Source organism: Phocoena sinus, chromosome 20, assembly GCF_008692025.1.
Source record: "Phocoena sinus isolate mPhoSin1 chromosome 20, mPhoSin1.pri, whole genome shotgun sequence".
NCBI lineage: Eukaryota > Metazoa > Chordata > Mammalia > Artiodactyla > Phocoenidae > Phocoena > Phocoena sinus.
Genome location: NC_045782.1, coordinates 46,700,272 through 46,715,033, shown reverse-complemented (window position 1 = coordinate 46,715,033; position 14,762 = coordinate 46,700,272). Strand labels below are relative to the sequence as shown.

General features: G+C 63.0%; 3 protein-coding genes across 16 annotated transcripts in view; 2 read left to right on the top strand and 1 right to left on the bottom strand.

Annotated features, from left to right (window-relative positions):
• ASPSCR1 (ASPSCR1 tether for SLC2A4, UBX domain containing) overlaps window positions 1–1,606 on the top strand; it is a 30,788-nt gene extending 29,182 nt beyond the window's left edge. For 9 of the 11 annotated variants that reach the window (XM_032616055.1, XM_032616054.1, XM_032616063.1 and 6 more), the window contains 4 exons: window positions 812–863; window positions 1,101–1,170; window positions 1,246–1,421; window positions 1,506–1,604. In XM_032616055.1, coding sequence (XP_032471946.1) covers window positions 812–863; window positions 1,101–1,170; window positions 1,246–1,379 — 256 coding nt within the window. In that variant the 3' untranslated portion in view covers window positions 1,380–1,421; window positions 1,506–1,604. Of the gene's footprint in view, window positions 1–811; window positions 864–1,100; window positions 1,171–1,245; window positions 1,422–1,505 lie in introns of all 11 variants that reach the window. The other 2 variants (XR_004347409.1, XM_032616056.1) reach the window with 2 other exon arrangements.
• A 1,156-nt stretch (window positions 1,607–2,762) lies between these two features.
• CENPX (centromere protein X) lies at window positions 2,763–6,769 on the bottom strand. Of its 3 annotated transcripts, none has more exons than XM_032616883.1 (5): window positions 6,617–6,769; window positions 3,986–4,037; window positions 3,672–3,816; window positions 3,375–3,463; window positions 2,763–3,280 (listed from the first exon to the last, which is right to left on the bottom strand). In XM_032616883.1, the coding sequence occupies exons 1-5, from the start codon at window positions 6,644–6,646 to the stop codon at window positions 3,102–3,104; spliced, it is 495 nt and encodes a 164-aa protein (XP_032472774.1). In that variant the 5' UTR covers window positions 6,647–6,769; the 3' UTR covers window positions 2,763–3,101. The 3 variants fall into 3 exon arrangements, with proteins under 3 accessions (XP_032472774.1, XP_032472776.1, XP_032472775.1); XM_032616885.1 differs by having other exon boundaries at window positions 3,763–3,816; window positions 6,617–6,729; XM_032616884.1 differs by lacking the exon at window positions 6,617–6,769 and adding an exon at window positions 6,334–6,614 and having other exon boundaries at window positions 3,763–3,816.
• Window positions 6,770–6,886: 117 nt separating this feature from the next.
• Window positions 6,887–14,706, top strand: LRRC45 (leucine rich repeat containing 45). 2 transcript variants are annotated; one of them, XM_032616878.1, is made up of 17 exons: window positions 6,887–7,561; window positions 8,039–8,100; window positions 8,475–8,545; window positions 8,841–9,019; window positions 9,294–9,422; window positions 10,265–10,377; window positions 10,748–10,806; window positions 11,098–11,175; window positions 11,447–11,582; window positions 11,685–11,762; window positions 11,860–11,971; window positions 12,057–12,127; window positions 12,550–12,642; window positions 12,752–12,844; window positions 13,393–13,566; window positions 13,650–13,797; window positions 14,068–14,706. In XM_032616878.1, the coding sequence occupies exons 1-17, from the start codon at window positions 7,342–7,344 to the stop codon at window positions 14,262–14,264; spliced, it is 2,013 nt and encodes a 670-aa protein (XP_032472769.1). In that variant the 5' UTR covers window positions 6,887–7,341; the 3' UTR covers window positions 14,265–14,706. The 2 variants fall into 2 exon arrangements, with proteins under 2 accessions (XP_032472769.1, XP_032472770.1); XM_032616879.1 differs by having other exon boundaries at window positions 6,894–7,561; window positions 13,396–13,566.
• Window positions 14,707–14,762: the final 56 nt, after the last annotated feature.

Genomic DNA, 14,762 nt, shown 5'->3' with positions numbered 1-14,762 from the left:
CAGGACAGGCTTGACACTGGCTGGCACTGGCTTTTCCTTATCAAGCGAGATCAGTGCCGAGTCAGGGAACCCACCTGTGGGCTTTTGGGTCAAGGCAGTAGGCCTGGAGGCACCTCTCAGCCTGGGACTCCCAAAGCAGCTTGGCTCCCAGAGGCCCCCCCCCCACCTTCCGCTTGTGCTGGGGCCACTGAGGGTCCCTCCCCTGGTGCTCCTGTCTCCAGTCTAGCTGCTTCCGGTGCACCTGGGCTCATATGTCAGTCCCTACGGAGTGCCCCCGACTCCCGCACTCTGTTCTTTGGACAGCACAGGTGAGGGAGGGGAGTGGGGGGCATGGCGGGCTGTGCCCCGTGCCCCCACCCATGCAGTTCTGTGTGAGTCTGCATCTCCTCTGACCTCTTGACCTCCTGCAGTCTCTGCTGAGGGCCGGGGCCTCCAAGCTTAGTTCCCACCTTCAGAATGTCAACTGTTTACCCCGGGAACTGGGCAGGAAGGGGAGGTAGTTAAAAATGCCAGAGCACACACACCACGAGAACTTCCTGTTCAGCTGGTGCTTGGGGCTGGCCCTAGGATTCTATGGTCTGATGCCCTGGCCTGTCTTGCACCGGGGTTGGTGCCAGAGGAGGAACAGGTGAAGCTGGGCAGCGGACTGCACGGTGGGAGGGGCCTGGTAGGGCCATAGCCCTCCTCAGCGGAGCCCTGGGCCTTATGGGTGCAGCACCCACGAGGCCAGCATGGAAGTGCAGTGCGGCCCTCTCTGCCATCCTCCACGGTGCCCACTTGGTCCCTGAGCTCTCCTCTGCCCTCCCTGCAGGCAAACCTCTTCCCTGCTGCCCTTGTGCACTTTGGACCTGAGGAGCCAACAGGTGGGTGGGGCCCCCCTCTGCCCACCGCTGCTGACCAGCCCCGGGCCACGCATCCCAGCTCATCAGACGCCCCAGAGCAGGGGACTTCGGGTCTGGGAGGGAGACCTGTGGCCCCGATACCCCCATACCCTTCTCCTGGGGGCTTCAGGCTGGGTCACGCCCCCTCCCAGAGCAGAGCAGCAGTAGGCAGGGGCACCCCCTTCTCTGTGGCCTGAGGGTAGGCTGGGCCTCCTGCAGGCATCTACCTGGAGCCCACGCTGCTGGAACACACCGTTTCCCCGTCTGCAGCTGACGTGCTGGTGGCCAGGTGAGTGTCCACAGAGGGTGGGGAGAGCCCGCTGCCGCAGTGCCCACCATCTGGCACCTCGGCCTTCGTTCTCAGGTCCATGTCCAGGGCTGCTGGAACCCCACCCCCGCCACCAGCCCCTGACCCTGCGCCCGTTGAGTTGGAGCCAACTGCTGAAGAAGGAGCAGTGGGCCCCCCTGAGCCCAGCCCTGGGACGGCCCAGCCAGTGAGGAGGGGTCTGGGCAAGGTGCCCAAGTGGCTGAAGCTGCCAGGTACGATGGGGGGTGGCCGGGAAGGGAGGGGCTGCTGGGCGGGAGCCCAGGGCCCAGAGGTCATCCCATGTGTTTGCGCTGCAGCCAGCAAGAGGTGAGAGCCGCCAGCCCAGAGGTGCCACTCTGCCAGCCACAGGACCCCTGCCCACCCTGAGCGGGAATAAACATGCAAGCCTCTCTTGAGACCCTCCTGTCGTCCTTTCCAGGGCAGGGGCCCTCGGTCCTGACCCACGGCCCCCCTCCTGCTGCTGCCCCTGCACCGCGTCCCCAGCCACGGGCCTCCAGCCTGGCTGGACGGTGACGTGGGCCTGGGAGGCTGCTTGCTGGGGCTTGTTCTCCTTAACGAGGGCACAGGTGTCTGCCCTGAACCCGCTGCCCCTTGGTTTTTACTTCACTGATGTTGTTCATGACTCCTACTCTAGGGAGGACACGAGTTCAGGGAGAAGGACCTCCAGGCATCGCCTGCCTGGCTGCATCTCAGGCTGGGCCCCCAGCCCTTGGCAGGAGAGGGGCGGACGCAGCCCCCACCCTGCGGTGGGACCGGGCAGGGCTGGCCTGGGGTTTCCCGGTGCCCCGCCCGCCCCACCATCTGAGCGCACTTCAAAGTGGCTGTGGGGCACGGGCTCTGGCACTTGTCGCCAGCCTCTCCCCTCAGGTCTAATGACTTCCACATGCGCCCAGAGCTTTGAAGCCCTGAGACTCCCTGCAGGAGGGGGGAGAGGGGAGTGGGGGGCAGAGGCGGGGAACGGGTGCAAGAAGGGGCCAGCGGGGCTAAACTAGGGAGGGAGGGCTGGCCCCCCACCCATGCCATCCTGGGTGCCCGTGGCAGCAGGGGCAGACGTCCCTCCCCAGCGGACTAGGTCCTCCAGCTCTGTGAGTCCTGACCCCATGGTCCCCGGGCCCAGGACCCTCTGGGTGTTTCTGTCCTGGGCTGATGAGTCCCAGCAGCTTTCAGAACTGACGGGAGGTGGGTACTGTGTTGGGCGGGGGAGGGTAGCTGGGCCCCAGAGGGCAGCCAGGCCTCCCGACTGGGCTTTTAGCGGCTCCCAAGCAGCTCTGAGCTGCCTGGCCCTGTGGCCCTGGGACCGGTGGTCCTTCCCGCTGGCGTGACTCCCCCTGCCTCACCAGCACCCCTGCCGGGCCGGTGGCACACCACACTCACGGCAGCCCTGTGGCAGAGGCACCGTCCCAGGCGAGCAGCCACACGTGCGAGGGCTCCGATTTCACAGCCTCTTGAGCCTGGCCCACAGCAGGGCACTCACACATGCTGTTTGTTATTCTGTCCTCTCCCAGCTTTGAAGCAACTTGACTTTGGGTGATTAATGGCAACAGGAGGCTGTGCCTGGGGAGGTGGCTCTGATTTACTGACATTGCTTTGTGAGAACAAATATACAGCTCAGGCAAGCATCTTTTGAGGGGAATATCAGATGGCTAGAAGGTGACACACAAGCTTTGATGTCGGTGGCAGAACCACACTGTTCTGCTTGTTTGTGGAGGACACACAGGCTACCTGCTCAGGCAGGCGGGTCTCCCGCACCTGCTTCCCGGTGACCGAGTGCTTCTCCCACATCGGTGGGTGCTCGGCTGTCCTGAGGGCGGGGGGCATGAGGGGAGGGCACCAACCCAGGTGCCAGGGCCCTCATCCTGTCAGTGACCCCTCTATCTGCTGCATCCTGGCCATCAGCAGCAGGCAGAGGGGACGACAGGGGGAAGAGAGTGGTGCTTTGCTGGCACCCGGCCAATCCTGGGAGCTGGAGGAGAACCTTGGGGGATCAGCAGCTCCTGTCCTGTCTGAAGCCAGAGGCCGTGACGTGGAGCGGTGGCCACAGTGAGGGTGGAAACCCCTAGAAGTCCAGAAGCTGTGGGGGAGAGGAGCGCTCAGAGCCTCGTGGGTGTAGCCACCCCCCCACCCCCGTCTCCTGGGCCAGGCCCTGTTCCTGGAGGTGCACCTACCAGCTGAGGCAGCACCTTCTCCAGCTGTTCCACGTCCACTTGGGCCAGGTCCTCTGCCTGGGCCTGCCGGACGCTGCGGATGGCCGCTTCTGCCGTGATGCAGGAGGGAAGTGAGGCAGAGAAGGCTTGGGGGGCCTTGAACCCTAAACCCTGTGCGCCTCAGCCCTGGCTGCTGGCCCACCCCCGTGCCAGCCGACAGCTCAGAAGGCTGAGATTGGGGCCTCTGAAACACGGAGCTTTTCAGGGACAGGGAGCTTAGGTGCTTGGGGAAATACTGGAAAAATGTGTCTTGGTTACCCCACTGAAAAATAAAATGCAAAGCGGTCGTGAATGGTCCGGACGGGCCTGGGTGGGATACTAGAGAACACTGCTGGGTCCCTCTGCTCACCCACAACGAAGATCTTGAGCAGCTCGGCCATGAGCTGCAGCGCGTCCCCGCTGACTGCAAGGTGAAGGGAGAAGGTTACAGACACACACCCTCTCCCTGCCGCCCCCCTCTGCCCTCACTGCTGCTGACCTCACACTCTTGCCGGCGACCTCAGCCCTCTCTGAGGCTCTGGCCCCTGCAGAGGTGCCCAGCAGTCCCCGGCCGCCCCCCCCCACACACACACCTTTGGTCTTGTCGTCCTTAAAATGCAAGTGCAGCAGCTTGCTCACCAGCTCCTGAGGGACGGAGGGGGCGTCAGTGAGCCCCCACCCCCGCCCCTCTGCTGCAGACCCCTTAGGCATTTAGTTCTGGATGGGATGGGGTTGTAATTTCTGGCTGGAAATGCTGTCTGTGGGGCTCTCCCAGGGTGGGGGGATTAGGCAGTGGGGAGAAACCTCCCTGTGAGTGCCTCCAGGAGGGCCAGAAATTAGATGCAAGTGGCAGACCGGTGGGAGCAGCCCAGGTGCCTGCCTGCCACTCTCTGGGGCTCCAGTCCTCATGGTATCCAGAGCAGTCCTGTGCTCCTGCCCCCAGGGACGAGGTGCTCTCCCCACACTGGGCCCCTTTACAGGCCTGTCCACACCACCAATGCCGCCCGGCTTTGCCAGACCCTGCTCTGGGCACTGGGTCAGCTCCATCCCAGGTCCCTCCCTGGAGCCTACGACACGACACGTGGAAACGGATCTTCCTGTAATGGGGAAGGGCACTGTGGAAACCGCAGAGCTGGGGAGGGGCCAGGCTCCTCGGTCAATGGGCAGTCAAGGTAGGGGGCAGGGCCCAGACTATCTGCAGGACTTCCTGACCAATGAGGAGGGGACAAGGGCGGGTCCAGGCCAAGACTCCTCAAGGGAGAGGCTTGAGCCCCAAAGTACGGCACCACTAAGCGGAGATAGATTCTGGGGATCAGCATTTCAGGAGCTCAGCTTGGAACATGTTGCATGAGGGACACACGTGAGGTGCCCGAGCAGAGCGGCCAGTGGGCGGCTGGAACTCAGAGATGGTTGAAGCTGGCAATGAGGATCTGGGAGGTGGCAGCACGTGGGTGGACCAAGGGAGGTTGCTGAGGGCAGGGACCAGCCAGAAGAGGCTGCGAATGAGGAGCCAGCAGAGCGCCAGGGGAGGCGGGAGGACAGCAGCAGTGGGTGCCCAGGAGAAACTGGGTGTTGTGCAGGGAAGGTGAGCTGGGGACCCACCAGGCCTCTAGCCTTAGCCACGGAGATGGCACTGCCTCACCCAGTGCAGCTCAGCAAAGCTGGAGAGCAGAGTGGAGGGAGCGGACCCTGACGAAGCCCTGGCTCAGGAGGGTAAGAGCTCCTCACCAGTCACTTGGGGCAGCACCAAAGAAGCAGCCTCATCCTCCCAGCAGTGACCACGTGAGCTTGGCGCCACCTGCTGGCCCTCCCTGCTGTGTACCTGAAAGGTACCAGGAAAGGCACAGAAGGCTCTACTGCTCCGCCAGCTCCCGGACCCCGGGGAAGAGCTAAATCGGCCAGGCTGCTGCTGGGGGGCAGCTGCATGGGGTTGCCGTGATAACTAAAGCAGTCAGCACCAGCTGGGAGCGAAGGTTCCCTAAACTTGCAGAGGGTAGGATGGGACCTGGGATGTGGTCAGCCTTTGCCCCACTGTGTGGAGGCATCACGACCCCTCCCCCTCCCCGGGGACAGCCCTGCTCATGGGTAATGACCATAACCCCAGCTCTGGCCAGAGCCCTCTGAGGGTGAGGGCTCCAGAGCTGCCCAGGACTGCATGAAGGAGGCCCAGCCCAGTGCTCCCCTCTGCAGCTATTACAGTGGAGGATTCCTACAACCCCCTGCCTCGGTGGTTTTCCCTTTGACACTATTTACCCCTTGTAGGCCAGGGCAGAGTGACGATTCTGGGTGATAGAGAGAGAACACCCACTGGGGACTGGCTGGACAAGTACTCATGAGGGGCTGAGACTCTCCCTCCTGCCCACAAAGGCCTGATATCAAGGGCTCAATGTCACCTAAACTTAAGACAGAGCAACAATGTGAGACTCAGACCACTTACAGCCTGCGGGGTGTGGGAGGCAGCTGACCTCACCACCCACCCACCCAGAGCCCCATTTGCCAGGTGCAGAGCAAAGGGGCTGACTCTGGAGACGGATGGCCTGGGTTTGACCCTAGTTCTGCCTCTTTCCCACTGGCAAGTGGGGGTAGTACCAGTACCCATCTCCTATGGTGTTGAGCATTACACGGGCTAATCCATTTCAAGTGCATGTAACAGTGCCTGACTATGCTGGGTGTGCTGCTAAGAAAAGCACTTGTAGAGCCACGTGCACACCAGGCAACGAAGCCAGCCTGGCTCAAGTGAGACGCAAAGCACAGTGCTTGGCGGTGATAGGAAACAGGCCAAAAGGAAGCTTTAGAATACGCAGGCGCCGAGACTACCCGCGAGCTGGGCCGCACTGTGCTCTACGCTAAACTCTTTAGGGTGAGTCCTGCGGATCCCGGAGCCGCGGGGCGGGAACCCAGGCTCCTCTCTGAGCCTCCCCTCATTTGTGCTGGCACTTACCCCTGCCCGATTTCTGCAGACCCTCTCCCTCTTGCCGCAGACCAGGCTGCCTACCCAACCTTCCGCTACCCGGCCGCGGGATCCCATCCACGGAGGACGAAAGGTGTGCAGGACGAGGGTCATTGCCAGATTCTGGGAATGGGCTCACCCTATAAGCCACCCGACGGCAGCGCGGGGGCTGGCTCAGGATCCGCACGTGGGTCACTCAGGGGACCGAGCCGCAGCGTCCCCAGCGGCCGCGCCCCGCGGCCCCAGCCCGCCCCGCCAGCAGGCCCTCTCTCACTTTCCGGAAGCCGGCGCCGATTTCCTCCATGACCGCCACCAAGGTGCGCGCCCTCCGGAGCCCCGCCCCCGCGTCCCCAGCCAATGAACCTTGAGCGCGCCCTCCGGAGACCCTCCCTCGCGACTCCAACCAATCGACAAAGAGCGCGCCTTCTGGAGCCCCGTCCCCCCGCCTCCAGCCAATGGACCCTCCGCGCGCGCCCGCTCCTTCGCCTTCACTGGCCCGCGGTGAGCGCCCCTCCTCCGCAAAGCCTCCTGGGAGTTATAGTTTCCGCCAGGTCTTCCCGGCGCTCCCTGCTCTTCCTGGATACTGAGGCGCGCGGCGGCCGCGACGGGCGAGCTGGGGGTCAGCGGCGCGAGGGCTGGGGCATCGGGCCCGGAGCCCAGGGGTACGGGCGACGTCCGGACGGACCGGCCCCGCCGCTGGAGGCCCCACCCCCGAGGACGCCCCACCTCCTCGGTCCCAGGCTTCAGCGGTCCGCTGAGAATCACCCGCCCCTGCCCTCCTGGGGCCTCGCGCCTGTTGGACCAACTCAGTTTGCGCCTCGTTTCTTGGCTGCTGAAGACTTAGAGTCTTTGTGCCCCCACTGAGCTGCCGGGGCTCTCTGAAGGCCCCCAGGGGAGAGGCCCTGCCGTACTGCCCTTCCCCGGCTTCCCGGTCCCAGCTGGCTCCTGGTGAGGCCTGTCTAGGCGCTTTCCGGGAAGCCCTTCCTGCACCCCAGGGACATGGAGGAGTTCCGGCGCACCTACAGCCGGCTGTGCAAGGAGAGCGGGGCCGAGCCCCAGGAGACTGTTCTGCAGCAAATGCACCAGCTGCCGCAGGGCCGGCTAGACCTGGCCACACAGAGCCTGACAGTGGACACCTGCAGGGCTCTGGGCAAGCTGCTACAGAAGGAGGCACTGCTGACGGAGCTCGTCCTGAGTGACTGCATGCTGAGTGAGGAAGGTGGGCACCAAGGGCCGGCGGCCCAGGGCAGCCCTTCCAACTTCAGTGTTGGGGCCGGGCTCCCCTGGCTTCTTTTTGCTCTGCTATTAGCTGCACATGCCGTAGTCCTTGGTGCTTAGCATCTCTAGCAGAGAACTCAGTCCCACCTGATCTCTTCTTTGTGAGGTTATTCCCTTTTACTGTCATAAAGCAAGCAGCAGCATCCTCTCTGGAAACCCGAGAGCAGAAGGCAGTTTCTCTTTGTAATGGGAAAGCCTTAGTGTCCCCTGACTTAGGAGAGTCCCGCTGTGCTGGTAAGCCACCTGACTCCACACCTGGCGGATTTTTCAAACCTGACACAGGAGTGGGGTGACTCTTTCTTGGCATGAACCTTGGCTGGTGGGGGCCACTGGGACAGCCGTCTCTCCCCTATGTGTGGGGAGCTGACCCAAGATGGAGCCACCAGGGGTGGAGAGTGACTGCCCTACTCTCTTACAGGGGCCGTGCTGCTGCTGCAGGGGCTGTGTGTCAACACCATCGTGCGGTTTCTGGATCTCAAGGTGGGTGGATCTGCACTCAGGGGCGTGCCACCTGAGAGCAGGAGTAGAGAAGATACAGGTGTCCTGGCGACCAGGGGTCTGCATGGTGGCCGGAGACTGTGTCTGTGAGCACTCTTAGCACACAGGCTCCGCACCATTTGCTCATGGTCTCACGCACGCGTGTCGGTGTTCTGAGGGCAGGAACATGAGTTCCAGAATGTTCTCACAAGCAAACTGAAATAGCCTGCATTAGGAGGCCACTGCGGGCAGGGAAAGCAGAATTTGAAAGGAGCCACACCTTCTGTTCGCCATGGCCTCCCCCACCGCCTGACGAGGGTATTCAGAGCCCAGCTCAGGATACCGGGGAGTGACTGGCTGGCCTCTTCCTGTCCTAGGGCAATAACCTTCGCGCCTCAGGGGCCGAGGCACTGGCAAAACTCCTCCGACAGAACAAGTCCATTCAGAGGTAGGGGGCTGTCCATTCAGAGGTAGGGTGGCGGTCCCAGCCCCCGCTCTCCCCCGAGCCCCTGCTCTCTCTCTGCGTGGTTCTGGGTTGGCTCCAGCGGACACGGTTCTGCAACATGAGAGTTCACGCCTTCATGCCAGTCTTCCGTGGTGGGGAGTAGGCGGGTATGAGTTACTCACGCGCCTCCAGCCTTTCTGCCAGACACCCAAGCCTGTGCCCCTCCTCAAGCCCGCTGGACCCCATGGGAGCAGGATGCCCTTCGGGGCCACGCACCTCACGTCCACCCTTCCTGCAGCCTAACCCTGGAGTGGAACAGCCTGGGCACGTGGGAAGAAGCTTTCGCGGCCTTCTGCGGGGCCCTGGCAGCCAATGGCGCCCTGCGGCAGCTGGACCTCCGCAACAACCAGATCAGCCACAAGGGTGCCGAGGAGCTGGCTCTGGCCCTGAAGAGCAACACCAGCCTCCAGCAGCTTGGTGAGGCCGCCAGCACTGGCCTCTTCGTCCTCAGACCGGGCCAGGAGGTCTTGGTCTGGGGGGGAAGGGGGAGGGTTTGCATCTCATCGCTTCCTCAGCCCTCCCACTGCTTCCTTTGTCCTCTCCCAGAAGGGTGGGGGTGGGAGAGGAGGGGCACGCTGAGCCGGGCTCCTGATCTGTGGCCGATCACAGGGAGTACCAGTGTTCCAGGCTGGGCCAGCCCTCCCACCCCCGCCCCGTGCTTTCCATCTGGCAACACCAGATTTCCCTCCAGACCTGCGCTGGAATCACATCGGCCTCCTGGGGGGCCGCGCCCTGGTAAACTGTCTCCCCAGCAACAGAACCCTGTGGAAGCTGGAGCTGGCTGGGAACAGCATCCCCGGCGACATCCTCAGAGCCGTGGGTACGGGCACATGGAGCCGCTGGTGGCTTGCACTGTTTGGAGCAGGGCATAGAGCTGATTCCCTGTGTCAGAGACTCAGCCACTGAGGGAGGGGTGGCTTGGGCCAGAACAAGTAAACACGGCATCACGATGGTAGCATGTTAAAAACAGAGGAAGTGAGAGCAGGCTCCAGGGAAGAAAAGGCAGCGGCAGGAGCCTGCAGAGCGCCGACTGCCTGGTGCTGCGCCTCACCCTCCTCGCACCACGGCCTCCGCCTGTCATGACCCTGACTCCTCAGCCCCAAGCCCACTGAGCACTCTGCCACTCCCCATGGCTCGTTGTCCCACCGGCAGCGCCAGCCACCCAAGGGCCCGAGCCTGGGTTGCAATCTAGTGTGGCATCACCACCTGCTGGGTCTGCCCAACTCATGTCCTCTCCCACTTCTTGGTTCTTGGGCCTGCCTCTGAGTCACCCCAGTTGGCACTGTGGCCACTTCGGGCTGGCCTCTCTCCAAATGCTGCCTGGACCTTTCCAGAGCATGGGAGCTGAGCACACCATTCACCTCTTAAAAGTCACACACTGGCCTTTGGCCTTTGGGGCGGAGCCCAAATGCCCACCTTTTTTGGCAGTTGAGCAGCCTCCCCACCTCTCCCCGTGTGCCTGTTCCCCCTCCCAGGCTCCTGGCTTCACTGTTGTCCCTACCCCCACCCCCTCTGAGCCCCTCACCTGCTAGTGCACTGAGGGGTCTGATTTGTGGGGTGAGATACCACCTTGCGCAGTGTCTTCTGGGCATGGGGCTGGGCTGGCCGTTGGCCACTCCTGGGGCTCGGCCTCCCGGTAGACAACTTGGCTCTTCCCAACAGAGCAAGCCATGGATCACAACCAGGACCGGCAGACCGCCTTCCGGGAAAGCCAGGCCCGCGCCCACGTGCTCAGCAAGGAGGTGCGGCACCTCCGGGAAGAGAAGTCCAAACAGGTGAGGACAGTGCCGCCTCTGACTGCAGGGCCTCGCCCTGACTCCAGCCCCGCCCTGGCTGTATGGACAAAGGGCCCCCCTCAGCCCCCGTGCCATGGCCTTGTTCCTTCCTTCTGGGCCCTGGAGCCTCTCCAAGCAGCCAATACCCAGGCCTGGGAGGCAGCCTCTTGTTCTGATGCCCTCTGGCTGGGTGGGCGGGTAGGTGGGCTTCCCCTCTGGGCCTCCCTGCGTGGGAGCCACTCTCCCTTTGGATGAGGCCGAGCCCTTTCGTGTCCTGCTGCCTCAGTGGATGTCTGCCCTCCTGTCCGCTGACGGTGGGGAGTGGGCGGGCTCTGGGCCCTGACCGGGCTCTGGCTGGCTCTGTCCCCAGTTTCTGGACCTGATGGAGACGATCGACAGACAGAGAGAAGAGATGGTCAGGACCAGCAAGTGAGTGTGGCCCCAGGGCCAGGGGGCAGGGAGGTGGTACGCTGGGAGTACCCGGGCTTCGGGTCCTCACTCTGGCCTTAGAGTGACCTGACGTGAGCCTCGTCGCCTGCCCGTGAACAAGGTTGTGGGGTGTGTTTACTGAGGGAGTTGGCTGGAGGGTTAGGGGCTGCACCGCGACTTCCTCAGCCCACACCTGGAGGTGGCGTGAGCGTGAGGAGCAGCAGCTGCCGCAGGGAGGGGCCCAGAGGGCGCCAGGGTTTCGGTCTCTTGAACCCTCCTCTGTGCCCACAGGGCGTCGGCAGCACGCGTGGGGCAGCTTCAGGAAGCCCTGAACGAGAGGCATTCCATCATCAACGCTCTCAAGGCCAAGTAAGGAGGAGCAGAGGGTAGGACGGGGTTGTGCGGAGGCTTCAAAACACTTTAGAGACCTGCCCACAGGGCAGAGGAGGACTGTCCAGACAAGGACTCAAGTCCCCAGTGTACAAAGGAGGTGGAGGGACCGCTGGGATGGTAACCTGGGAACGCTTCTTGGAGGAGGTGGGCGCTAGCTGGGGTAATAGTCTGGTAAGAGTGAGAACAGCAAGGACTTAGCAGAGTCTAGAGGAGGGATGGGGTGGGGCTAGCCCTTCCCTCCTTGCAGGCTGCAGATGGCTGAGGCCGCCCTGGCTCTGTCAGAGCAGAAGGCCCAGGACTTGGGGGAGCTCCTGGCCACCGCAGAGCAGGAACAGCGGAGCCTGGCACAGAGGCAGGCAAAGGAGCACAGGCTGGAGCAGCAGGTGGGCAGGGAGGGCTGGATGGGCAGGTGGTTGGGTGTGGGGTAGGCAGGCGGTACGTGGTGGCAGGTGTCCAGTGGTGCCCTTTCCCCATCTGACCCCCAGGAAGCTGCAGAGCGGGAGTCTAAGCTCCTCAGAGACTTGTCTGCTGCCAATGAAAAGAACTTGCTTTTGCAAAACCAGGTATGGGGGCAGGGTGTGGGGGCAGGTCCCTGGAAGGCCTGGGGCAGGGCTTCAGGGAAGGGGCCAAAGCTTCCCTCCCTCAGTGCTGGTTTTCCAGGTGGACGAGTTGGAGCGGAAAGTGAAATCTCAGCAGGATCAGCTGTTCCTGACCAGGCAGGAGCTGACCAACACGGCAGCTGAGCTGAAGATGCGGGCTGTCCAGGCTGAAGGTGGGCACACACGGGCCTGCCACTGGGTCCTGAGAACCAAGGCCCCCAGAGGAGTCCTACCCACGCTCTTCCCCTGTGCTTCCAGAACGCCTGGAACTGGAGAAGAAGAGGTCCCGGCAGAGCTTGGAGGACGCGGAACACCTGCGCTTCAAGGAGGTGCCTCATTAGTTGTGTCGTCTGGCCTCTGCTCTCCCCGCTTCATCGGGGCCTGCAGACACTTCGGTGTGGCATGGTGTCCCCAAGGCGCACTCCTGGCCAGGCTTCCCTCGACAACCTTGGGGTGCTGGTGGCATTTCTCCAACAGCCCTGGTAGATGTCAGACCCAGAACCTCCCCACCAGTTTCTAGAAGGGACCCTGACTGCTGGGGCCACAGCGCAGGCTGCCATGTGCTCTGTGCCACCCGGGGTGCAGCACTGGGACGTGCCGTCCATCCTCACTTCCTGTGAGGTCACTTGGGGCAGCCCTCACTCGGAAGTAACAGAGTCCCCAAGATTCACCTGCCCCCAGGGTGGGGATCCCAGAGGGGAAGGCTGGGGAGCCAGCGTGCCAGCCCTGTCCCCACCCCACACCTGGGCAGGTGGAGCACATGACTCGCCACCTGGAGGAGAGCGAGAGGGCCATGCAGGAGAGGGTACAGAGGCTGGAGGCTGTGCGGCTGTCCCTGGAGGAGGTGAGCTGGGCGCCAGGCTCTGCTCTCCCCTAGGGAGGCTGGGTGTGGCCAGAAGGGGTCCCTGGGCAGGGGCAGAGGGCAGGCCCAGCCATCACTGTCTGCGGTGTAGGAGCTGAGCCGGGCAAAGGCCGTGGCACTCAGTGAGCGCAGCCAAGCTGAGGAGGAGCTCATCAAGGCCAAGAACCAAGTCCGCCTGGAGGAGGTGAGCCCAGGGCCACGGTCCGCTGCTTGCAGCACCCACTGGGGAGAGAGGTCTGAGGGGTTGGCATGAGCTGCCTGGGTTGCACAGCCCTTTGGGCTTAAGTGGGCCAGACCAAGGTTGTCTTCTGACTCTGTAGGGAGGGACAAGGGAACAGGAGGTCCAGGGGTGCAGAAAACTTAGACGAGGACACTCATCCCATCAGCACCATATCCAGCCCCCCCCCACGCCCACGCAAAGAGCCAATGTCCTCCAGCCCCAAGGTGGGGAAGGGGTTTGGCCCAAATGTGCAGCCTGTGACCACATGGTGGAAGTAGGGGACCAGAGGCCAGAGGGCAGGATGGTGTCAGCCTGGGACATGGGGGAGGCTCCTCATTCAAGCTGAGCCCATTCAGAGCAACATATGCTATAACTTTAGTGACAAGGCAGTTTCCACATTGCAAATATACGCTCCTCTTTGTCTGAAGGTGGGGCTGGGGGGTTCATTCCTCTCGTGAGCTCAGGGCCACAGGCCAGAAAGCAGCTCACCAGCCCCTCTCCCGGGCCTGCAGCAGCAGCGCCTGGCTCACCTGGAGGAGAAGCTGCGGCTGCTGGCGCAGGCTCGGGACGAGGCTCAGAGCGCCTGCCTGCAGCAGAAGCAGGTGGTAGCCGATGCCCAGGCGCGGGCCAGTCAGCTCGGCCGGCAGGTGGAGGGCCTGAGGCGGCGCCTGGAGGAGCTGCAGCAGGTAGCCGGGACATCGAGGGCTCCCAGGGGTGCCCCTGGTGCCCCCAGCTGCCACCTCACCCCCCCCACCTCCTTGCCTGGCAGGAGCTGAGCAACAAGGACCAAGAAAAGGCGGCTGAGGTGACAAGGGTGCGGCTGGAGCTGCAGGAGCAGAATGGCCGCCTGCAAGCCGAGCTGACAGCCCAGGAAGCGCTGAAGGAGAAGGCAGCGGCCCTGGAACGCCAGCTGAAAGGCGAGCTGAGCCCCATCCCCGCCCCCCTGTGGCTTCTCTGCAGGGCCTTTCTTACTGGGTCATCCCACAGGAGAAGGAGGAGGCTGGCCTGGAGAGCTGAGCTTGGCCTAGGTCTCAGCTCCAGGAGGTGCTGGTAGGGGAGACTGGGTATGTGTGTGCCCAGGGGACCCCGAGCAAACCCCACCCTGCCGGCCCCCTGCGGACCTGTGGATTGGCAGGAGCCCAGGCAGTCCCCAGAGCCGCTTCCTCACTGAGCTTCCTCCCTTGCAGTGATCGCAAGTGACCACCGGGAGGCACTGCTGGACAGGGAGAGCGAGAATGCCTCTCTCCGTGAAAAGCTTCGCCTTAAGCAGGCCGAGATTGCCCGGATCCGGGATGAGGAGGCCCAAAGGGCCAGCTTCCTGCAAAATGCTGTTCTGGCTTATGTGCAGGGGTCCCCCCTGAGGACCTTGAGCCCCCAAAAGTGAGGGGAGGCAGGGAAAATCTGAAAGTGGCAGGAAGGTGGCATCTGTTGGACGTCTTTGTCTGCTCCTCCCTTCTTTATAAGGGACAGGCCATGGGTAGGTCCGGGCTCTTTAGGCAGGGTCTACAGACGGTGACTTGGAAAATCAGTGCTGGAATGGATGTGAGAGCAGGACGGCTTCAGCTTACCACCAGGGTGCCCGCCTGCGGGGGGTCCAGAACCTCGCTGGAGAGGGCCCCATCCCCATCCCCACTCCTTCATCCCAATCACAAGGAATGATGTGCCTGAGAACACAGACCCATGTTGGAAGGAGATCTGGGGGAGCAGGCCTGAGCTCTCCTGGCCCCACCCACCACAGTTCAGTCACCTTTCACAACCATGAGCTCTGCAGGCCCCGGCGCTCACTCCAGGGTGTTCTGAAATACAGACTTTTGCAATTTGTGATACATTTTGGCCCCAGTGCCTTTATCCAGTATCAGTCTTTTCTCCAAGCTTGGGCCCT

What these genes read in the sequence shown, in the direction of transcription:
- LRRC45 (XM_032616878.1), top strand. Translation starts at nt 7,342, where the DNA reads ATGGAGGAGTTCCGGCGCACCTACAGCCGGCTGTGCAAGGAGAGCGGG. An exon ending in CACCAGCCTCCAGCAGCTTG is followed by an intron (nt 9,020 to 9,293) that starts GTGAGGCCGCCA and finishes ATTTCCCTCCAG; the next exon opens with ACCTGCGCTGGAATCACATC. An exon ending in GCCTGGAGGAGCTGCAGCAG is followed by an intron (nt 13,567 to 13,649) that starts GTAGCCGGGACA and finishes CTTGCCTGGCAG; the next exon opens with GAGCTGAGCAACAAGGACCA.
- CENPX (XM_032616883.1), bottom strand. Translation starts at nt 6,646, where the DNA reads ATGGAGGAAATCGGCGCCGGCTTCCGGAAA. An exon ending in TCGGCGCCGGCTTCCGGAAA is followed by an intron (nt 4,038 to 6,616) that starts GTGAGAGAGGGC and finishes TCCGTCCCTCAG; the next exon opens with GAGCTGGTGAGCAAGCTGCT. An exon ending in AGAAGGTGCTGCCTCAGCTG is followed by an intron (nt 3,281 to 3,374) that starts GTAGGTGCACCT and finishes TCTCCCCCACAG; the next exon opens with CTTCTGGACTTCTAGGGGTT.